A 23,841-nucleotide genomic window follows, 5' to 3' on the forward strand; every position below is an offset into this window, starting at 1 on the left:
CTTTCTGTCCTCTCTATAGATCTCCAAAATTCTTGGTTGCTGTGAATCTTAGGGTGAATGTAGGATACCAGTGTTCTAAGAGTCAGTGTGCTGGAGTAATTCAAAAGCTGACACACCCACCATCTAAGTTTATTTACTTTAAAGGTAGTGACACTTTAAAAAAATAGAACTTCCAAGTGAATGTGGTTATATTTCTGAGAATTAGCTTAGGTGCCACTGCTATAAAATGGAATTCACAAAGTCATCTGTAAGCAAATTCCCATTGCATTATATTATATATAAAGATGAAAAAGTTTGTGCTTGTCATGAGATGGAAGCAGCTGATTTGATAATATTTAAACAGTGTTTTGCGCTTCAGCCTTGCACGCATATATGTGGACAATAATAAATTCTTTGAAGGCGAGATTCCACTCAGTAAAATAACTATGGAAGTTTACAACAACTCTCTAATGCAGTGGTGGTGTTTCACAGTATAATAATGAAATAGGTTATTTGGAGTGTGTAGGCAATTCAGTATGGGTAACTCAGTTTGATTGATAAGCTTATGCTTGGGCATCTGTCTTTTTTTGAAAAAATGACTGTCACAAACAGGCTGGCAAGTTGACAGAACAGGCTTTATTTTAAATAAATAATAGCAACAGGCTTTATCCTGAGCACAAAAGCAACACTTTTGCTCAGATGGAATGATGCCAGCTCATTATAATATTTTAACACTTCCATATTCATACTAAAACAATTCTGTAATATGAACCTGACAAAACATTTTGAAGTAAAACCTGGATGTTATAAATCAAAAGTGCTTATTTCCTTTTATATTGCACACTCTGTATTTATAATTACTGGGCTATCATCATGGTCGTAATACATTACTTTGTCATACTCTGTAAAATACGACAAAGTTTGATTTTTAAAAAATCTTATTTTACAAAAAAAGAGAGACCCCCTCTGCCTTTTCCAGTGAATATATACATTCTTAAAAATTACTAAGGCTGTAAACATAAGAAAATAACCAGGCCTTTAGAAGTGTGTGTGTGTACATACACAAAAGCCAAGCTTCTGCTTTAAATTTGTGATTGAGTTTATACATAACACCTAAGCCAAACCATGGGTTGGTCCAAATGGAGATTGTGGCTCCTTTGCTTCTTCAGTCCTGGAGCATGTTGTATGAACCAAGGCTTGTGGCTTGTTTCATTCCCAAGAAACCATGAGCTGTAACCGAGTTTTGTTTGGCTTACAGCTTATGATTTGCCTGGAGGGGACAAACTATGAGCCCAGGGTCAGATGACTTACTAGGTTAAACCATGGCTTAGCTCACAGCTGCAGAAGACTAGACCAAGAGCAAAGTGGCAGCAATCTCTCCTCTAGGAGTCTAAATGCTTGTACATTTGTGCCAAGAAATTGTTCAGATTACCGTTATGTGCAACCCGAGCGAATGTGATCTTGTGTGTAAAATATATTCGGTACATCACAATCTAGTGGCTCAAGCACTAAGATATAAATCGTAGAATTGTAGAGTTGAAAGGGACTCTGAGGGTCATCTAGTCCAGCCACCTGCAATTAAGGCAGGCTTCCTCAACCTTGGCTCTCCAGATGTTTTTGGCCTACAACTCCCGTGATCCCTAGATAGTAGGACCAGTGGTCAGGGATGCTGGGAATTGTAGTCTCAAAACATCTGGAGGGCCAAGGTTGAGGAAGCCTGAATTAAGGAATCTCAACTAAAGTACCCATGACTGATGGCCATCCAATTTGTGCTAAGAAACCTCCAATGAAGGAGAGTGCACCATCTGAGGGAGTCCATTCCACTGTTAAAGAGCTTTTACCATCAGAAAGTTATTCCTAATGTTCAATTGGAATCTTTTTTCTTGTAACATGAATCTATTGGTTCTGGTCCTATCCTCTGGAGGAGAAAACAAGCTTGTTCCTTCTTCCATGTGACAGCCCTTTAGATATTTGAAGATGGCCTTCATATCATTTTCCATGCTAAACATACCCAACTCCCCCAACCTTGGTTTCCAGACCCTTTATCATCTTGGTTGTCCTCTGCTGCACTCATTCCAGCTTGTCATTATCCTTCTTAAATGGTGGAGAACTGGAGACAGTACTCCAGGTGTGATCTGACCAAGACAGAATAGTGGTGCTATTACTTCCCTTGATTTAGACATTAAACTTCTGTTGACGTAGCCTAGAATAGCATTAGCTTTTTTTACTGCTGCATCAGATGGTTGACTCATGTTAAGCTTGTGGTCTACTGAGACCCCTAGATCCTTTTTGCATATACTACTGGCAAGCCAGATGTCCCCCATCTTATATTTGTGCAGTTGGTTCTTCTTGCCTAAGTGTATAACATTACATTTGTCCCTATTGAAATTCTTTTTGTTTGTTTGGGCCCAGTTCTCTAATCTGTTAAGGTCAGTTTTAATTCCAATTCTGTCTTCTGTAGCATTAGCTATCCCTTCCAGTTTGGTGTCATCTGCAAATTAATGAGCACACCTTCAATTCCTTCATCCAAGCCAAGTCATTTATAAAGATGGTGAACAACAACAGGCCCAGGACAGAATCCTGTGGCACCAACTTGTCCTTTTTTCAGGAAGACGAGGAACCATTACTAACTTCTCCATGATATCATGGGGAAAATCTTACTGAAATCAAAATATACTATGTCCACAGCATTCCCCTGAAACACCAAAAAAGAAATGAGGTTCGTCTGGCGTGACTTGTTTTTGAGAAAGCCATGCTGGGTCTCAGTAATCACAGCATCCTTTTTTAAGTGCTCACAAACATGGCCGTTTAATTGCCTGTTCTGGGCCAAGCAAAAGCCGAAAGATGATGTGAAGCAGGGCTGCTGAAGGGCAAGGGGTGTGCTGTTGGGAAAGTCACAAGGGCTAGACAGAGGCTTGGAGGGCCACAGGCTCCCTATCCCCGCTTTATAGCAACTTGAATATAAAGACCCATAATGTAAATTTACTGGAGTTATACTACTTAGCAATTCTTTGCTTAATTATGTTGCTTAATGTGAAGTACTTAATGTGGAAACTAATTTGTATTTGCTGCAATATGTAATATTTCCAGGACAGCTAGGCACGCTCATGCAAAACAAAGTTTAAATATGTGAATGGACATATATTAATTCTACCACAAAAAGGGAAATTATGAAAAGTCCTTACTACTTAGCTTTCTGGTTTTTCTCACTTCACCTTTTAAGTTACAAATGGTCTCTAAAACATGGATAACATTTTCAAACTCTCTTATGCCCTCTAAAGCAGTTTATCAATCAGGATAGGCCCCTTAGGCTTTAAAAAACTTCTGGAGGTTTAGAGATGTGCTGGGCTTTTATTTTTGTCAGTGACAAATGTCCATGAATTTGGTGAAACCAAGTTTTGACTGGGGTGGCCTGAAGTGCAACTTCTAATAATTCAACAGTAATTTATTCCCACAAAACAAGCTGGAATGATTGCTACCTTCTGCTCTCATTGCCCATAGGGAGACCAGTGCAGAGGACACAGAATAATAGAATTGCACTGTAGAAGGTACCCCAATGCTCATCTAGTTCAACCCCATGCAATGCAGGAATCTCAACTAAAGCATCCATGACAGATGACCATCCAGCCTCTGCTTAATAACCTCTTAGGAAGGAGAGACTGCCATCTTCCAAGGGAGTCCATTCCACTGTCAAACAGCTCTTACTGTCATAAAGTTCTTCCAGTGTCCCATATCTTTCACATTTCCATAGAATTTTAGCTGTTATATTTCATTCCATTGATTTCTGCCTAGCAGGCTAAACCTGTCAAAATGTCTTCTTCCATATCACTATTTAAAGGTATGAGAGTCTTGACCCCCTTTGCATCTGGTCAGCTTAGTAAACCAGGCGACAGGCAGCTGTGCCTAGGTCACATTGCGCATGTGATTACACTGGGCGTACATGTGAGATTAATGGTGGACCCATTAGGTAATTAGATAGTGGCAATCCTGTGTCTTAGATCATTTGGAAAACAAATCTTGTATGTCAGCATAATAGATTTACATCTCAAACCTGAAACTTTTACAAAGATGAGTAGAGAAATGACTACACCCAAGTTGGAACTAAAAAAAGTTATTAATCCAGATTTCCTGTTTGTTCCAGAACAAATGCAACCCTTGGAGTTCTAAATGTGCAAAGAATATAGAATCTGTTTCTGATTAAAATACTGCTAGCTGCAATCCAACTATGCAGTTCCCCCACTCTCAAGTTTAATAATGCCATTTGCAGACCAGCTTTAAGTGCAAGGTTTGTGAATCACACTGAAGAAAAAGGTCTAGCCCTTGTAGCAGTGAAGACAGCCATCACTACCTCTCATGAACAATGTTTGAAGTGAAACAGTGGTCAGAACACAGGATCAATAGCAGCAGTTTGAGTCTATCTACATATGCAGAGATAGGTACTTTAGCACCAATATGAGTACACAGTTTTGACATCAAATACATAAAATCCAAATCCCACCTCTCAATTCCATTTTGGACTAAACACATATTTACAATCAAATATCAAAACACTTTTGATACCTTGAGTAATTAAGGCTGCTGTCTTGCTTATTGAACACAGGAGGATTTATTTATGTGTTAACATGCTTTGAAGTCTTGCCTGGTTGCAACCTCTGCAGAACCAAGACTTGTTGTCCAGTGCTGCCTGCAAACATGCAGCACAAATTTTACTAACAAGACTGCTGTTAATGGGTAGCCTGAGCCAGTTTACTCAGATAACTTATATTTAGGAAGATTAATGGTTCATTCCTAAAGAGAAGCAAGTTACGGAGTTAGGCTCTCATTCTGTGCATACTTACGGGGCATTCTTTCCCATAAAATCCCTGTAGGACAGAAGTCTACCTTGAGCATATTTGACTTGAAATATGGTCTACCTGTATGCAGAGAATTTTAAGTTTTGGCTTACAAGTAAATAAGTGTAAACTTAAAATTCTAAGGAAACTAATGTGGGTATGACGTAGGACTCATATAGAAAGAGTTCAAGAATGGTCAGTAAATCATTAGTCTTAATAGATTTGCCAGGTACATACCTAAGTATATGCATTTGAAGGCAGAACCTATAGATTTTCACTGGCAGCCCTGCCTCCTATGCATGTTCTCTCAGAAGTTAAAGTCCAGCTATGTTCAATGGGACTTTACTTCCAAGTAAGTAGAAAAAGCATTGCAGCTGTGCAGCCTGATCCTATTGCATGTAGGTCCCACTTATCCCAATGTTGACTAGCTTTCAAGTGTTTTTAGGTTTGCCGACATCCACTGAGTCCAACATAACCTTCCATGTAAATATACAGAGAACTGGGTTGCACGTATCCAGTTTGCAAGGACATTAATGAGACAAGCATACTAATCCTAAACATGCCATATGGAAGTTCCTTTGAAATTAATGGGACCTAATTCCAAGTATTACATTCAGGATAGCTCTATTAATAAAACTTAACAGATTTGTCAATAGGAGACTCATGCTCTTAGCCCAAGTGACTTAGGGTCAGGGTATAAGATTCTGCTGCCTGCTTCTTAGTAATCACACAATATATTCTTGTTAGCCTTGTAGCAGTTGCTGGGTGGGTGGATGCTCTTGAGTTAGCCAATTAATTTAAATGTAATGAGCTAGCCCATAGTGTTAGACCATGTAGATCAGTCCTGTCTAGAGCAGGGGTGAACTTCAGGTCTGGGGCCCGAATGTGCCCCCAGTTCTCTCTATTCAGCCACTGGAACTCTCCTGAGGCCACACATCCTCCCCAGAAAGTTGCACAGAAGGGAATGTGAACTTTGGGCTGGAAAAGGTTCACCATTAGGGGTATAGAGAAAGTGGAAGTAGCTCTTAAGGAACTCGTGTAAAGGAACTTAGGGCATCCTATCATGCAAAGTATATCACTATCACAATGCCAGTCCAAAACACATATCACCATTGCTAGGAAATCTGACACTGGACAATTGTAACTCATGGCTTTGTTAGACCCAAGGGTTCAGATTAAGGTTTTCACCGACTTGTGCACTTAAAAGTTTGAAGAGGTTGAAGCTTGACCTGTAAATCTTCTCACCACTTCAATTAACTCAGTTAATTCAAGGGGCAAGTAGAGAAGCATGTTTTGTGTACATGAGCAATACAGTCCTAAGCACGTTTATTCAGAAGTAAGTCTCACTTACTGCTAAGTAGACAGGGATGGGACCACACTTTCAGTTGCTTAACTTTGTTGCCTGGAACTGCTAATTGCTGCTAAAGAGGTTAGAAATGTTCAGTAACACCCTTGTAGTTTGAATGAGTGGAACTGCATGTTGAGTATACTGTTCTTGACAATCCGCTGTGACTGAAATGAAACTCTGCTTTAAAAGCCATTTTAGATAGGGCCTTTGTCTGCACAGGAATGCCTCTTGCATCCCCTTTAAAGATACTGTTCCACAGACAGCTTAAAAGAGGAGCAATGCTCTCTTTTACATAATGTTTATCTAGCTCCACGGTCTAGCTCCAACAGCCCTGTGCTCAGATGCTGCCATCCAAGTCACATTTGTGCCAGGTCTTGGGTATGTCAGGATTATAAGATTGATTCTAATCTTCTTGGCTCTGGCAGGTACATATGTAAATCTCATTAACAGTAATAGGAGATGTACATGTGTAAACTTCAGACTGTCAACGTGAGATCATGCCTCTTCTTTGCACCATAGAATCAGAGTGGAGCTCAAGCACAGGAAAGGGTTCTCTGGAATCTCCAGGTAAGCCTGGGAAAGACCCCTGTCTGAAGCCCTGGAGAGCCACTGCCAGTGAGTGAAGAAACATAATGCTGTGTTAGATGAACTAATGGTCTGACTTGGCACAAGGCAGATTCATAGGTTTTAACGTCCTGTTACAGCATTAAAAAATCAGTGATAGTGGCTTGTTTTTAGGCCACATTGACACCCCAAATCTGAAACACATTATATGAAAGTCCAACTGAAATAAATGGAATCTTCTTTATAAGTATGCTCAGGATTATAGCCAGAGCCTGCATTTAAAGCTTCGATTCTAAACACATATACCAGAGAGCAAGTCCTATTTAACTCAGTAGAGTTTACTTCTGAGTAAACATACTTGGGATCTCGCTGCACTCTAGCTTCACTGTTTTTTAGAAACACCACTGTTCAGCTTCCATGCACAAACCAGGGGAGTTGTGCAGTGCGATCTTATTTACTCAGAATTAAATCCTGAATTCACTGGCACTTGCTCCCAGCTCAGGTATGTGTATCCATACATGATTTCAAGGCAATGAATACACCTACTAGGGAGTAAATCCTACTGTGGGTATGTGATATATGCATTATATATAATGCAGCATGTGTGCACACTGTATAAGGGGGGTATAATGCAGCATCCTTTCTGGAAGATTTGGTCTGAACGGGCATTTAAACTTGACTGACAGTGAACAAAGAAGCTGAACTGGTTCTACCCCACAGCAAACTATAAGTGGTAGAATATGTTATGCAACAGTGAATTGAACACAGAGCTTCTTAAGGTCTCTGTAAATGGTGCTTAATCTTTCTTCTGCAGATTTGGATTGCCTTTCACAGTGTATGCTGTGCCAAAGTGCAATTAGTTCCGATAAAACAAAAGAAGTTCAGATCTCTTAAACCATTTGGTTCTAAACTCCCCCTCCCACCAAAAAAATAAAAAATAAAAAATACTATCAAGCTTAGCACCCAGGGCTAAAAGCACACTTCTTTTAGAGACAGAAAAATCTTCAACTCAGGACCACAACATCATTTATGTTTGTAGGAAATTATATGTAAATTTATAGGTGTCTCCATTTTGCCACTGAATTAATTCCCATCTCCAAATCATGTGCAATTTGTAATCAGTTTGTAAACATGGACCAACAGTAGAACCTACTCACAAACAATACTTTTTTCTGCTTACTGAGAATAATCATCTATAAATAGCGAACAAATCCCTACTATGGCTGGGAGTTGTAATACCCACATACCTTAGATGGACTGTTCTTTAAAGCTAGAATATCGCACAAATCCTCAGGCTTAGGACTTGAACAGAACACATCCCCTGCCCCTTATTCCGGCACAGGGATCCCATCCCATACTCGCCTCCTCCCTCCACCCTTTCGCTTGGAAAACCATAATCTGGGGGAACAAACGCCTCTCCTTTTTCTCCCTCATCAAGAAAAGCCAAACTCTTCCCCTGAACCTGGCATCCCCCACCTTAGGAGAGCTTTGCCACACACACGGCCAGGATGATGGCGATGAGGAGGACAGCCGTGAAGATGATGCCGGCCAGCACTTTGCTGATATCGCAAAAGGCCTTGCTCTCCTCCACCTCGATCATGCCGATGGAGGAGGCGCCCACGCTGATGGTGGACTTGAGCTCCGCCCCGGGGTCCTGCTTGGCCTCCACCGTCCATTGCGGGACGCTGACTTTCATCTCCATCTCGTACATCATCTCCCCCACTTGGTTGATCTCGTTCTCCAGGTCCTTCAAATCCACCACGTCGATGTTGTTGTCCGCCTCGTATTTCATGTTCTGGACGCTCATGGCCCGGGCAGCCACCCCGGAGGTGCCGCCGCTCATCCCCGTCTGGATGAGCGGCTTTTTGGGTACGTTGAGGGGGAACTCCTGGCCCAGCTCCAGGGCGCGCCGCATGTCGGTCTCCAGGATCTCCAAGCAGGTGGAGAAGAGGACCCAAAGCCGCTCGAATTCCGCCCTGTCCTCTTTGCTCACCGTCTTGTCCCGCAAGGCGGCCGTGAGCTTGTTGCGGTTGGCCACCGCCAGTTCCTGGGCTTTCTGCCGGGTCTTCTTGAGCTCCTCGCGCAGGTTCTGCGAGTCCGAGGTGCCGCCGATGGTCAGCACCATGTGCCGGTAGCAGGCCGTCACTTTGCTCAGCGCGTCCAGCAGCGCCTTGCACTCATCCTTCGCCATGGCGCGCGCCGGCCGGGGCAGCCGGGCTGCCGCTGCTTCTCACGGCCCTACGCGCTGCTGCTCCTCCTCCCCCCGCTCAGCCCCGGTGGCTCCGTCTCCGGACCCCGCGCACATGGCAGAGTCCCCCGATCGCCCACAGCCCGCGCCGCTCACCGCCTGCTGGAGTCAGCGCAACGCCTGGATCTTGGGCGAGCGAGAAAGAACCTCGCCCTGGACTGGCTGTTCTCCAGCATCCTTAGGAAACGCCACCGCAGGAGCTGAAAGACAGGTGTCAGGAGAGCTAGCTGGCCGCCCTCGCTGTCTTGTGCCTTCCTCGTGAGACTGAGCTCCGTTCCGGCTCCCTTTAAGCGCGCTCGGGCTCCCGAGCAGGCGCCGGGCTGCCGGCCTTAAATAGCGCACAGCTGGGGCTTCTGGAGCCAATCACAGGGGCCCCCAGCCCGCCTTTTCAGAGTCGCCTCCGCCGCCGCCACCACCACCACCGCCGCCGGGCTCCTGCTCTTCTTCCTCTTCTCTCCGCCGAACGCCGCATCTGCTTTTCCGCCTGCTCCTGCTGCTGCTTTTCGGTGAGCCTCCCCCCCCCCCCAAGCTCCACCTTCTCGGGCTGCTTACTGAGCAGACGTAGTCGAAGCGGCTGTGGAAACGGCCCGGCGGATTGGCTGGCCTGCTGGGAAGTGCCCGCCTCGGTGGCTTGGCGAGGAAGAGGCAAGGCTCTGGGCGGCTGCAGGGGGCCGGGGGCGCAGGAAGGCGGCGAGCGAGGGCGGCCGCCGAGGAGCCCTGGTCGCACTCGGTGGCTCCAGGAGGCAAGTGAGCCAGGAAGTCCGCGGGGCCAGAGCTTGAAGCGCTTGAGCGCCGGCCGAGAGGCGTCCCGGCCCGCGGATTCCCTCCAGGCCTCTCCTGCGGGGTTTGGTCCTCAGCGCTTCTTGGAGTCAGGTGGCTGGAAGGGAACTGGGGGGCCCTGCAGCCCAATGTCGCGTGTGTCGTGAGCTGCTTCCTTTCCGCTTCCTGCCTTTCGGGCGTTCGGGTTCTCGGACGTGTCCTTTCAGTAAGTGCTGCTTTGCAAAGGGAGTGAAGTTGCAGGGTGATGCAGAAAAGTTCAGAGGGGAAGAAGCGTTAGGGGCTTATCGCTTCTCTTGAGGCAGTCCCTGGAAAGTGTTTGGTGTGTGGCCTGAAATATCCTTGACTGGAGAAGAAATAGGCAGCTGAAGATGTGTTTGAAATGAGTTTCTGGCTACATAACGTCCCTTGCTGGTAATAGATATTAAGCCGAGTCAACCACGGGGATTATAACTGGAGACTTCATCGGGAATGAGCAGCGGTGCAATCCTGCATGTTTTACTTTGAAGCAAATGCCACTGAGCCCTATGGGGCTTGCCCCCAAGTACCGTATGCATAGGATTCTGAAAAGAGGAGTTCTTGCAATGTACTTTCTGTCCACACAGGAAGTTGTGGTCTAACTCCTCTGTGGAAGGACATGTTTGAATCCCTTGGGCATTTTTGAAATATTAAGCAGTTCATAAATGCTTTAAATTCACATAAATAAATACATGGGTAAACTTTTTTTTGATGGAAAACAGGATATTGATGGTAACTTTTATGTAAAGTAGCTAAAAGCACATATTCTAAAATACCCACCATGCCATAGTATCCTTCTAGCAGGCAAACACAGAAATTAAGCAATTAAGACAGTAACCCTATATCAATTTACCTTGGAGTAAGTCCAGTGGAGCTTCCTGCCGTATAGGCATGTATAGAATTGCATTGTGACTGGCTTTGCCATCCCATAGACTAGTGTTCAAGAGACTAGAATCCTACTCTTGTCTGCTTTGATGCAAGGTCCACTAAATTCAGTTTTATCTTATTTCCAATAAGTATAGGATTTTTAAGGAGGCAATGCATAGTATCTGCTCAGAGTAAGCCCCCTGCTAAACTTGGTGGGGGCCTGACTCTGAACAAACATGCATTTATGTTGGGTTGCATGCCTGCAATTCTACACACACTCCTTTAGGAATAAATCCCACTACAGGCACCTGCTGCTGAGTAAACATGGGTGAGAACACGATGACTTAAGTGATATGTAGGCCATGTTCTCAAAGTGAAACTTTTATTTGTAATTTTCAAGATGCCTTGCATAATACAAAGAAACAAGTGTAATAAAGCATTTTTATTAAGAGTTTTGACGAATTCTGGGGCTGGGGTGGGGGACACAATGACTTGTGTGTGAATAATAGTATAGTTCACATCCTAGCAGAAGCCCAGTTCTTCATTTACTAGCATTCACACACACCCTTATTGAGTTAAATGTTGGGGTTTGGTATCCTACCTTTATATCAGTTGAGGGTTTTTATCTACATGGAGGTTGAGTTCCACTTGCTGTTTTGCTTAGATTCACTAGTTTTGTTTCCAAGATAGGGGCAGGCATTATGCTAAAAGCTTGTGTGTTAGAAAGCAGTGGCTGCTTGGAAGCAAGTGCGCTCCTTGTATGCAGTTAACAAAACAACATAGGAAGCATCAGTTTTGAGTTACCAAAACTTATGCATGGAACATTTCTAAGTAGAACGTTGATAAGTCATGTGGCTGGGCGTTTAAATCGGCACCACATCTTGTCAACTGACTTTTTCGGAAACAGCTTACACGAACACTGCTTTTGAAGTTTGCCAAAGCAGCAACTTCACCAGTGTTTTGAGCCAACTTATTTTGGGGGTGGGGTGGGGGATAAGGGCACGCCCCCAGACCCCCAGCCCAGTGAAGATTGTGTCCTCACTGACCACATAATGCTGAACAGGGTGTGTGAGTGAGTGAGGGAGAGAGTGAGCGAGCAAGCAAGCAGAGTATTCTGGAAGATGGCAATGTGGCTGGAGCCCTGACCAGAGCATTCCATCCACACTACAGCTTCTTGTTGTAATTAGTCTGTTTTGAATAGTCTGTTTTGAAATACCACAAGCTCTGCACTCTGAACTCTGTGGCTCAATTATCAAATTGCATTATTGCATGCATGTTTTGTAAGTTAAGTGGCAGCATGAACTTAATCAGATATTAGCTGTATAGATCTGTGGTGTTACAGATCTCTTTAGTGGCCCTACAGGTGGTCCTCATTTACTGCACTGAGAGCAGCAGGCACTTTCCTGATGCTGTGAGTTTCCTAACTAGCTTGGGGAATGGGGAGGAAGCCATGCTTAATTGTTTGTGTATATAGGTACATGTATATACAAAGGTATATATAGGTTGTTTTAAAGGCCTTGTTTGTTTTGCATTTTAATTATGAATGTTTTGATGTTTTATGACATTGTTTTATTGCATATTTTAATTATGCATGGCCATCCTTTTTAAACTGGTTTTATATTTGTAAACCACTAAAGCGGTAAATGAATCAATCAATCAATTCGCTATATATTTTGGAAAGTGGTTTGTCTTGTCTTCTGTTTCTTCTCTATATATTCAGACGCCTCTTGAGATATCATTGCTAAGCTTGGCACAAGGGTTCCTTCCCAAGGTGAGGACAGCATCTTCATTGATGTTTAGATGCCAGGCACCATTTTGAATCAAGATGGTGGACCAAAACATGAGTTTGGATTGGCAGCACCTGATTTTTGGTGTCACAGGTCCAAACTCACAAATTGCATTATCTATCCATTTTTAAAAAGGTTTCTAAAAATACCCAGGCAGCACCGGGCACTTCCTGCTAGTCAAATGATGATGATCATGATATAATAATATAGAGGATTTCCTGAGGGGATCTGTCTGACTTCATAGATGATAAGGTTACCACCAGTGGGCCAAATAAAAGTGAGTACAATTAGAACTTGATGATTTTCAAAAGGTGGGAGTGAGCATTGGAGATAAACTTCTTGGTCTGAAGCCAAAATACTGAATGTAGACACATTGGCATCTTAAAATACAGCTAGGTCTTCTTTTTCTCAATTTCACAGGATGCAACAGGATAGATAGATAGATATAGATTGGAGCCAACATTGTGTGTACATGACTTCCCAAATAAGCGGTGGGCATGCATTGGATTCAGAGAAGATGGGAGTTCATACCCAGCCTTTGTGGCATGGACTCTTCACTTCCCCGAGCAATGCAGTTATGGGGTAGCTTTCTCTGAGTTTAGCTTTCTCTGGATTGGAGCGCTTAACTGTATTTCTTTGCTCAATCTACAAATAAACAAGTAAAACAGGAATGCAGAGAAAGAGCAGACACCCCATGAAGTAGATCTATTACACTATATCAAATCCCCAGAGAACAGGCCAGACCCCAGATATACTTCTAGCATTTAGCTAATTCTGACTGCTCTGCCTCATTTATGCCCAAACTATTGCTCAGCCCCTTCCATTAACTGATGTGTGTGGAGTCACCACCTTGAATCTTTGGCTATCTCTTCAGACACAATGGAGGGATGATTGACTATCTCATAGCAATTGGCTCCTATCAGCTGGTCATTAAGAGTAGTAGGCCAGAAGCTGTAAAGCCATGTACAGCTTAGGCAGGGAACTTTTCAGCTCAAGTGTCACATTCACTTGTGGGGGCCACATGCCTTTTGTGGGATTGGCCATAGGCAAATGTGGCCAGAGCAACAAATGTGAATTTTATCTTTGTACAAGAGGCTAAATTTTACACATACACACCCCTCTCTGTCCTTCATTCACACAAGCTAGAAGCATTATCAAAAAACAGGGACATAGTTCTGCCAGCAAAAACACTCAAGGGGGAATGCAAAGTAGAGCTAGTGAGGGGTGTTGCCTAAAAACCAGGGTGTGTGGCCTGGGGCGAGGCCCATGGCTGGATAAAGGGGCCCTAGAAGGCTGCATTTGGCTCCTGGGCCTGAGGCTTCCCATCTCTGATGTAAGAGAGTAGTCTTATCAAATAGTACAGTTTTTAAATTAACTTGGTTATGTGTTGGGATATACAAGAATATTAAGTGGGTATGTTTTTCATAGACAGAACTACTAGGCTTCTGCCTCAAGCTTTGCAGGATATCCTGGGGTCTGACATGGTTGTGGGATGTACTTGAGATCATTTGTTTGCTTTAAATGAGGTTTTGCTTTCCTTTTCCCCCAGTCATTTGATGCTGTAGCTGTAAAAGAATGGATCCATTGAAGTTTAGTTTAACTGCCTTAGTCATTGTGAAAATGCTCTGCTTAACAGATGCAAAAACAGACCCTGCTTTAACCACCCCATAAACTTAACAATGTCAGAAGATGACTCATCCACACAAGTGACCTTGAAATATTTCCTGAAAACATGCTTGATTGTCTTGCATTGCTAAACCTGTTTAGAGGTGGGCTTGTGGCATTTATGCGAGAACCATCCAACAAATGTGACCTGCTAAACATGCTGTGAAATGTTTGTTTGCCAAGCAGGGTAATATTGTGTGGTATCAGCACATGACCACATCCAGTAACACATGTTAAAAAAAAAATCTAGTGATAATCCTTCCTGGGGTATAAGAATATAGGTTCGGGGATAAATAATCTTCCATGTTAATGTTCTAGGAGGAGAGGGCTAGGCTAGTGCTTCCTTATATAAGGAGGGAGCCTTTTTATATGCAAGAGCATTAATCAAGTGATTCCTCCACATGCTTTTCTGATGGCTGTGTCATGTGGTTTTCTTCTAAACGTCTAACATGGCTTTGGCTCTAGTTCAAATTTTCTTCTATGAACTTGTGCTAATTGCAATCCCTCTGCCTAGCCTACTTTGGAGAGTGGTGTTGACTGTAAAAAGGGGATAACCCTCTGTTTTCCTGAGCCACTCTGAGAAAAGACGTAATGCAATGTGAATCCAGGACAGATAGGGGGCCTAGGGTTGCATGTGACATATTCCCCTGTTTTTCCATATTATGCATTATTCAGCATTCTTCTCTGAACCTTTTCTCAAGATAGACTATTTCCATCTAGAATGACTATTAGTATTATTACCCCAGGGGGAACACTCTCATAACCCCTTCTAGGAGTTTTACTCTTCAGGAATCATAGTAGTTTGCCATGCCAAGATAACCCCAAATCCCCATCAGAACTGGTCCCTGTCTCTGCAGGTCATCAACCCCTATCTAACAGTTTTAACTGTCAAGTTTTGAATTGTTTTAACTAGCTCTGATTGGTTGCTGGGTCACCAGGAGGCTGACCATGGGTATGTCCATCAACTCCCCTCAGCATAAGTAAACTAAGGAAGAATGAAGTGTTGGAGAAAAGATGGAGTCTGCCAGCTGGTTCTGGGAGCAACTGTTATTGTGGCTTGGCTTGTATCTGTTCTGTTGCTACTAAGCAGTTTAGACTTGTCACTTGCAGCGTGTAATCCCATATGCTGGGAATTGCCTGCTGTCTTGCCATCACTTGGAACTACTACTTCTGGCCCATCAGAGCTACCATCTGTCAATATCAAAATTACTTTATATCACTGTCTATTTGCGTTATGATCCCATCTGCATTTGGCCATGAGCTATAGATGCTACACTTATAACTAAGCAGCAGCGTTCACGATTATAAAGCACCAATCGCTTTTGCCCTTAGAATGATGTTGATACCGCTTGGCTTACAAAGTTATGTTGTGTTTACTAGTTAGTGGCATCCTTCAGGTTTCTCTTGGTAGCTGCAAACTGGGCATCTTTGCTTGATCTATTCAAGACTATACAGAGATTCTGAACTCCAAATTTTCTTGAAATGGGCCTGTCCTAATCAATAGGCTTTATCAAGAGGCTCCAGCTGTGTCCCAGAGCATAGCCTCATGCACTGGGTAGAGTAGCAGTGGGGAATCCTAGTTAGGCCTGCCTGGTCTCCCCATTTAGCCCACAGCATAGTTTGGACCATGCCATGCCCACCTGTCCATCACCTGATGAAATACTGTCAGGCACAGGACATATCAGCCCTTAGGGCCAAATTGTGAAGGAAGAATAAAGAACTTCCTTTTAAGTACCGTATTTCGCTCCATAAGACGCAGCTGACCATAAGACGCACCTTGTTTTTAGAGGAGGAAAACAAGAAAAAAATATTCTGAATGAAACAGTGGATGTATGATTTTTGTGGTTCATGCTGTGGCCACAGACATGTGATCTGATGGTGAATTTGGGGTGACGCAATGCAAAAATCCTGAGGATCCATGTGGATGTGTGCTTTGTAACCACATTTTTGCGCCATTGCAGGAAACAGTGGGTGCGTGATTTTTTGGGTGCAGGCTGTAGCCATGGACATGCTATGTGATCTGATGGTGAATTTGGGGTGACCCAGTGTAAAAATCCTGAGGATCCATGGGCTTTTACCTCCCCCCCCTTCCCAGGCAGCTACCACTAGCATCCCTTATCTCTTCCGATCCCACCGATCAGCTGTTTCCTTTCAACACTCCCTTCCCTCTTGTTTGCCTTAGTGTAGTGTCTTTTCCTTAGCTGGAGCAGTTTTTTGCCCCTCCTTTTCTTCTAATTTCTCTCCTTGTTGCTTTAGTCTTCCTGTTTCCCCCCCTTTGCAAGTTTGCTGTCTTTTCCTCCTCCCTCCCAGGCAGCCTCCATTATCTCTAGCATCCCTTATCTCTCTCCCCAATCAGCAAATGATCAGTGGCTTTGTTTCAACACCCACTTCCCTCTTTCAAAAAAAAGAGCATGATCTGCTTTTTGCCCCTGGGCAATTTGGCTCCAGGGACCACACATTTGCTCCATAAGATGCACAGACAATTCCCCCTACTTTTTAGGAAGAAAAAAGTGCGTCTTATGGAGCAAAAAATACGGTATGTGCCTCTTTGCCCTCACCTTTCGCATCTGAGATGTGTGTTTTAAGGTCCACCCTATTATGTAGCTGTAATCTATTTAAACCATTCTGAATTCTAAATGGTTGTAACCTGGCCTGGGACCTGCTGGTGAATGATGGGTAATAGCTTTAGTAATAATAAGTGCTCTTCTGATTGTGCCATTCCTGTTGCGGGCACTTTCTGAGTGTGCAGCAACAAGAAAAAGGTGCCAAATTAAAAAAGGACCAGATTACAACTGGAAAGGAAGAGAGGCTTGAATTAAAGATTGGACTGCAAAGGGAGCATTGTGGGGCATGCTTGGAGTGCACTCCTGATCCTTGGGTTCAGAGTTGGATCACCTGATGTCAGATGATTGACAGGTAGGCAGGCACTCCCACTTGTCCAAGTCGTCCATGGAGAGTGGGCCTGTCAATTGGATCCAGTTCCCCACCCCTGGGGCAGAGAGAGGGCCTCAGCTGAGAAATCTTTAAGCCTGGTTGTAGGTGGTTTCTCTTCCCTCTAAAACATGCCATACAACTGCTTAGAGGCCCTTATGATGGGGGAAAAAACCTGTGGTTCCTGTTCACTTACAACATTTTTGTGTGGTGGTGGTGGTGGTGGGATTTGGCAAACTACATTTTCACCCAAGGAAGCAAAATTGCATGAATAAACCCTACCGGTGTTTTGTTTTTTAAATGGAGGGAATAGGAAACTTAAGATTCTAGGATGGATTCTGAAGTGGGCAAGATTGGTTGGAAAGGATTGTACATGACTTGAGACTGAAGGCTTGGTTGTGAGTCCTGGAAGACCTGCTCCTTGCCTTGTAGGCCTTTTCCCACCTGGTCTAGGAGGGTGGGGCCATGACAGATGCCTGCTACAACAGCTGAGGGCCAACAAACTATTGGGCTGGGGTATTGTTAGGAGTAGTTGTTGTTGCTGTTACTGATTTTAATTTTTTGTATATTTATTTTGTATCTTTATTATTATATATGTGGCAATTGTTCAATTTGGTTGTGTACTTTTAAAGGTTTTATTTATTGTTTTGTTTTGCTTTCCATATAAGCTGCACCTTTAAAATTGGAGGGGGGGGGGAGAAAAAAAGGAAAAATACCTGAATATAAGCCTTTTCCCTTCCTCCCCCACAACAAACACTCTGTGAGGTGAGTGGGGCTGAGAGACTTCAAAGAAGTGTGACTGGCCCAAGGTCACCCAGCAGCTGCATGTGGAGGAGCGGAGACACGAACCCGGTTCACCAGATTACGAGTCTACCGCTCTTAACCACTACACCACATTGGCAGGGACAGGGGACTATGCACGGGGCAGGCGCCGCTTTGCTGTGCTCCTGGCACTGTTTGCCAGGCTGCATACCATAAGGTTGCGAATATTGTATAAGCCACACTTTAACTTTGTATGGTCAGAATTTTGGGGAAAAGTGAGGCATATATTCAGGCCAATACGGTATGTATTTTTTCATGTTGTAAACTGCCTTGAGCATGGTTTTAACTGTCCCTGGCAAGAAGAGAAATTAAAACTTGAGTATACAATGGAAGCATAGACAAAGGCTGTAGTCAGTCCTCTGGTATGGTGGTGTTCTTGCTTTCCTTTTCGTACTTCATAACCTTCAGCTATATATTGAAGCAGAGCTTAGTGTTTCCTTTATGGTGCAATACAGGAAAGTAATTGGTCTAAACTGTTTCTGATCCATCAGGGGCCAGTGAATAATTAATAAATAAGAATACTAATGATTTTATTCAGGAATCATTTCCAATTCAGTAAAAAGTAGTAAAACAACTGCATATATAAAAACAAAATGACAATTGCATATATATATATATATATATATATATATATATGCGCAATTTAAAATCCAACTGGGGATAACAGTCTCTACTGAGAAGACCTTTTAGAAGAGGAAAGTGAATGATTGGTGGATCCCTGGTGTCTGGTGTTACAAGGGACTGAGTTGGGATGGTGACACCTATTCCAAGGCATAGAAACAAACACCCCTGGTCTCCTGTCACATAGTCTGGAAAACACCCAGGACATTTTGCTGCTTGAGGTGGGAAAAGGATGGGGTGGCACCCGTTCCTGTCCATATGCAGAAACCTACCAAACTGTTGGTTGACTTTCTTCAACACTGGTGATGGGGCAGCTGCCTCCACTGCCCCTGAAGGCAGCAACACTTAGCTTGGAGGGGGCACAGGTCAGATTCCTTGGCACATACAGGTTGCATACTGTTCCCTGCCTCCCAACATTTGCTGCCTGAAACAGTTGCCTCCTCACTCTGCCTAATACTAGAGTTGGACCTAAATGTACCTTTTTCTCCAGTCCCCCTAGAATTTGACTTTTTCATACTCTTCTATATAATTGTGTGCACGGAAATAGTGGTACATAATTATGCAAATGGTTGAGAGGGGTATTGTGGTGCAATCCTATGTAAACAAGTGCCATTGAGTTCAATAGGGCTTTCTTTGATGTAAGTGCTTATAGGATTGCAGCCTATGTCTGTGGGAAGAATGATGGGAAGTGTCTGTCTTCTGGTTACTAATGGTAGCAATTGGGTTTTGACCATGGAGATCTCTCTCTCTCTCTCTCTCTCTCTCTCTCTCTCTCTGCTTTCTAGAAAGTCTCTAAATTGGATACTTGGGGGGTCCATATGGCTGTGTATGATGAAGACCTCTTGAAGAACCCTTTTTATCTAGCTATGCAGAAACGACGTCCTGATCTCTGCAGGAAAGTTGCAGAATTCCACGGAATTGTAAGTAAATTTTATGTCTTCAGAAAATGGGTCCTACAGCTTGGCAGGGAATGAGTTCGGACTTTGGGTTCAGGGGGTCTATTTAACAGATGTGGAAAAATGGGCAAACTACACCTTTGCTGTGGTATACTATTAAGTTTCCTTGCTTTTTGCACCATCACATGTTGCACATATGACAAAAGCATTAAAAAAGTGGAGGCATCTTTGGGAATGGGAGGAGGGTGTTACTTGATGCCAATTCTTCTAAAGATAAGTTTTGTGTAAAAAAATATTAAAATGTTTAAAAAGAAAAAGTGGAGGAGCTGTGCATAGTTTTAGAGAGACCACTCAGTGAGGTGCTTTTAAATGGTCGCCACAAGAGTTAGCCCTGTTATAAGAATATGTTTTCATGACTCTACATGGAGAATCCAGAATTTTTAAATCAACAATTTTTTAGATGGTTTACAATGATACTTGCTTGGTGCAATCTATTCTTCTCTGGCTGCCCTTGGAGGAAATACTGGGTGGTGTCCAATGCTACTCCTGGACAGAGTGGACCCATCGAAGTTCATGAACATGATTAACTTAGGTTTGTCAAGTTTAGTAGGTCTACTCTGAGTAGGACTTGGTGGGATACAAAACATTGCGTCAAAGTATTAAGGGTTTGAGATATGAAGTGGTGGCTCTCGTGGCCTCCCACAATATAGTATTCCTTCCCCCAGCCCATTGCACCAGCTCATGGTCTGTCCTCATTTGTGGTGATTGAAGATCACCTCCCGGTGAGTAATGGTTTCTTGATCTGTACTACATTACTGCCCAATTTCAAAACTTGGCATCTTAAAATAGTGTGGTCTGGCAAAATGTTAATACTTTAAGGATTTATCGGTTTTGTGTGTGTGCGTGCATGCACCTGACTCCATGTTTACTACTTCTTTAGGTGCTAGTTCCATGCAAAGGAAGTCTTTCAAGCAGCAGCATCTCAGCTTGCCAGTTTGACTCCTACGTTCTGAAGTCTGTGGAAGAAAACTTTCAAACTGTGAATGGAAAGGTACAAAAAGTATTTTAAGGACAGGGATCTAGTGCAGTCTTGCACTGAGAGTGGTGGAGGCATCAGCCCACTCTGCATCCTCATGAAGTTCAGTGTAATAAATGAATTCTAAAGAAATACAACAGTAATGCTTTAAGAGCTCAAACAGCGAAGGCTTCTTACTCTAAAACTGATGGACAATCTTGCCCTTCCATCAAACATTTAAAAATCAATTCTGTAATACCATTTCAAAAGCGGAGTAGTGTGTTTTAACTTTTGGATTGCACCTGTCTTGCTTTGGAGAAGCCGCCTTATCTTTCTCAAAATCTGCATGACTAATCACTATTCCTAAATAATTGTTCCGCTTGCGTACTCCTCACGTTGATATTGATCTTTTTTCATTTGCCTTTCCCTTCCTCCTGTCCCTTTAGGAAGTCTTCATACAAGGAAGCTTGATCATCCTTGGGGCTGGCTTCAGCCCTCGTTGCTCAGTGCCTGTTCTTTTTGAGGAAACTTTCTACAATGAGAGAGAAGAGAGCTTCAGCATCCTTTGTATCGCTCATGCGCTAGAAAAAAATGAGAGTGAAGGTGAGTAGTAGTGCTCTTCTCAGCCAGCCCTTGGACTTCAACAAAGCCAACTCTAGGTATTTTGCTGCCTGAGGCAGATGGCAGGAGAGTCCCATTTTCCCTTCTGCTGCTCCATTCCATGTACATAATTGGATTGGACTGGCAATTGAAACTTTTTTCAACACTGGTGACAATGCAATGCCTTCCACCACACTGGAGGGGGCAGCAGACTATATTAGGAGGTACATGGCAGGTACCCAAGAGGGAACAGGCTAGGTGGCTATCACTGCCACTCCACCCTCTGCTGCCTGATGTATCTACCCTACTCTGCCTAATGGTAGGGCCAGCCTTGGGCAATAACACTTCTTTCAGGACCTTCATATACCATGAGCAGACAGCTTATGTGGTCTAGAAGGCAAGGTCAGAAGCCTTTCATAAGGCGACAAGGATGAGAGCTAGATCACCCTAGCAGGCTTGCATGAAGGATCTTCATCCTGATTATTATTTCCTGGAAGAAATGACTCTTCAGAAGCCAGGAAAAGAGTTAAGAGGTCAGCAATAAATATGGGAGTCCTGGGTTCTTGCCATGACTTTTTGCATCTGGCAACATAAATAAATCAATAAATAAGGAACTGCTGCTAATGCTAGGAGGAACTGCAGATCTTTCTGTGCACTGACAACTGCCCTCCGTTTCAGAACAATCCTCAACGCCATCAAACTCCCTGAAAAACGTTGAAGATGTGAGAGAGTTCTTGGGGAGACATGCTGAAAAGTTTGATAAAGCCATTGCATCTTTCCACAGGACTTTCAAGGATCATGACAGGAAAATCCTGCGGCACTACATAGTCAGTATCTCTGTTTTCAGCCTGCCTTAGTCTGTTGCAAATGCCTATTGCAAGAAACATTCTCCCATTTCTTACGCAGGAAGAATACCTCTTCTGTGCCATGTATGCATGATCTAAAAAAAAAGTACATATTGCTTCAAAAGTTTATCTATATGCAAACCTGTAGCTATATGCAAGTCAATGTAGATTAACTAAAATGTTGATTAACCCATTTCAGATACCTTAAAAATTTTTGAGTTGCAGCCTTAGTTAGTGCTCCCTGCTAGATTACTTCATAATGAGAATGGCTCAAGTGCAACTCTAGAATAAATAAAGCACAGTAACCTACTTGATTCAAATGTGCTCTGCACCCACATGAACTAAACCTTTGGAAGATTAATCTGGAACCTGTACCTCCTCAAAGAATGCACTGGCACTCCACCCAGTTAAGCAACTTGGACTCTTCTCATGTCTTACTTAAGCAACTTGGACTCTTCTCATGTCTTACTTAAATGTTCTTTCTCCCCCATCCCTGCAAGGGCCCTCTACCTAGACATGTTGATGCAGTGGCCCAGTTAGGATGGCACACTGAACCATAGCTCACAAAGAGTGAGCTGCAGCAAGCTTCAGGTGCTCCCTGTTCCTCTACTTTGACCTCAGTGAGTCCATAAGCTTTGGTTCTGTTTCTGCTTAGCCACAGCTGCTTGTGCCATGGTTTACAAGTTGCTTTGTGTGAAGCAAACCATGAGTTAAGCAGAGTTCGGACAACACAACAAGCTGTCGTTAAGCGAAAACTTCTGAGCTCCACCTGGCAGCCATGCTGGTCAGGGGAAGTGGGAGTTTGTGAACTTGAGTCTCTTGTGATTTAATGTGACATCTGAGCCCTGCCTTTTGTGCTCCATAATGTCCTTCTTTTTGGTCTCCAGGATTCTGTAAATGCCCTCTACACCAAATGTATTCAGCAGTTATTGAGAGACTCGCACCTTGTGAGTATGAAATGGTTTGTGTGTGTATACAATTTTCTACCCCTTCCCCAGACAGTGCCTGTTAACACTGCCTTTTCTCTCTCTCGTGTCTTTAGAGGATGCTTGCCAAGCAGGAGCCTCAGATGAATCTGATGAAGCAAGCTGTGGATGTAAGTAGGGGGTTGTTTCTTAGTGGGAACTCTGTAAACGCATGAGCATCTTTGGTTCAATTTATTTATTTGTGTTTCAGATGTACATCCACCATGCTCTATATGACCTGATCTTTAAATATGTGGGGACTATCGAGGCGAGTGAGGTAGGTGTCACTTTCTCTTGGCAATTTGGATGCCTACTTTCCCAGCGCCAGAATATAAGGTGCTTATCATAGCACTTATGGAAAGGGTAAATTTTGATCAAAAGGCTTTTGCCTCAAGGTGCATGTCGACATTTCTGACCATTGCTTACATGTATTTTAAAGGAAAAACACTTGGAATATCTGATTGTCCTTAACCATAGTTCAGTGATAGAGCACCTGTTTTGCATGTAGGAGATGCCAGGTTCAATCCCTAGCATCTCCAGTTAGAAAGGAGTAGGTGGAAGGTGCCTGAAAACCTGGAGAATCAAGAGTAGACCATATAGGGCTAGATGGACCAAGCCTGATATACTGAGGCAGCTTCTTATGCTCTATGTACTCGTCTACTGGATGGTGTCTTCGGCCCTCCACCTATTGTTACAATTCCCATCAGACCCAGCAGGCATGGCCAATGGCTAGGAATTCTGGGACCTGTAGTTCAGCAATGTCTGGAGGGCCAAAGTTCCCCCATACCTGATCTTCAAACGTCCCCCATACCTGATCTTCAAACGTCTCAAGATACAGCCAAGAGAGCAGCTTGTTGTGTTTCTAAAATGGCTTCATTTGTATTTGTTGACCAGGATGCAGCTTTCAACAAAATTACAAGAAGCTTACAAGATCTGCAACAGAAGGACCTGGGTATTAAGCCTGAATTCAGGTGCGCTGCATGGAGATGACAATCTTAAAAGCTCCACCAGGTTTTTTTGGGGTGGGTGGGTGGGGGAACCAACAACTTGGGTAAGGGATA

The 23,841-nt window shown here is 43.5% G+C and overlaps 2 protein-coding genes across 8 annotated transcripts in view; one reads left to right on the forward strand and one right to left on the reverse strand.

Moving 5' to 3' along the window:
• Positions 1-593: 593 nt before the first annotated feature.
• RGS9BP (regulator of G protein signaling 9 binding protein) lies at positions 594-8,984 on the reverse strand. The gene is made up of 2 exons (XM_081870316.1): positions 4,730-8,984; positions 594-4,688 (listed from the first exon to the last, which is right to left on the reverse strand). Exon 1 carries the CDS (start codon positions 8,912-8,914, stop codon positions 8,201-8,203), a length of 714 nt encoding a protein of 237 aa, XP_081726442.1. The 5' UTR covers positions 8,915-8,984; the 3' UTR covers positions 594-4,688; positions 4,730-8,200.
• A 17-nt stretch (positions 8,985-9,001) lies between these two features.
• The window catches only part of ANKRD27 (ankyrin repeat domain 27), a 55,884-nt gene continuing 41,044 nt past the window's right edge, over positions 9,002-23,841 (forward strand). Inside the window, exons 1-9 of one of the 7 annotated variants that reach the window (XM_081870176.1) lie at positions 9,002-9,477; positions 19,245-19,379; positions 20,296-20,406; positions 20,817-20,973; positions 21,649-21,797; positions 22,703-22,762; positions 22,858-22,911; positions 22,992-23,057; positions 23,675-23,751. In XM_081870176.1, coding sequence (XP_081726302.1) covers positions 19,278-19,379; positions 20,296-20,406; positions 20,817-20,973; positions 21,649-21,797; positions 22,703-22,762; positions 22,858-22,911; positions 22,992-23,057; positions 23,675-23,751 — 776 coding nt within the window. In that variant the 5' untranslated portion in view covers positions 9,002-9,477; positions 19,245-19,277. Of the gene's footprint in view, positions 9,478-9,526; positions 9,617-9,738; positions 9,957-11,867; positions 12,045-14,968; positions 15,132-16,190; positions 17,002-19,244; positions 19,380-20,295; positions 20,407-20,816; positions 20,974-21,648; positions 21,798-22,702; positions 22,763-22,857; positions 22,912-22,991; positions 23,058-23,674; positions 23,752-23,841 lie in introns of those variants that run through there. The other 6 variants (XM_081870178.1, XM_081870179.1, XM_081870177.1 and 3 more) reach the window with 6 other exon arrangements.

Source organism: Podarcis erhardii (genome assembly GCF_964252035.2).
Source record: "Podarcis erhardii genome assembly, chromosome: 7".
Classification (NCBI taxonomy): Eukaryota; Metazoa; Chordata; class Lepidosauria; order Squamata; family Lacertidae; genus Podarcis; species Podarcis erhardii.

Excerpts from the sequence above, each read along its gene's own strand:
- RGS9BP (XM_081870316.1), bottom strand. The coding sequence starts at position 8,914 with ATGGCGAAGGATGAGTGCAAGGCGCTGCTGGACGCGCTGAGCAAAGTG.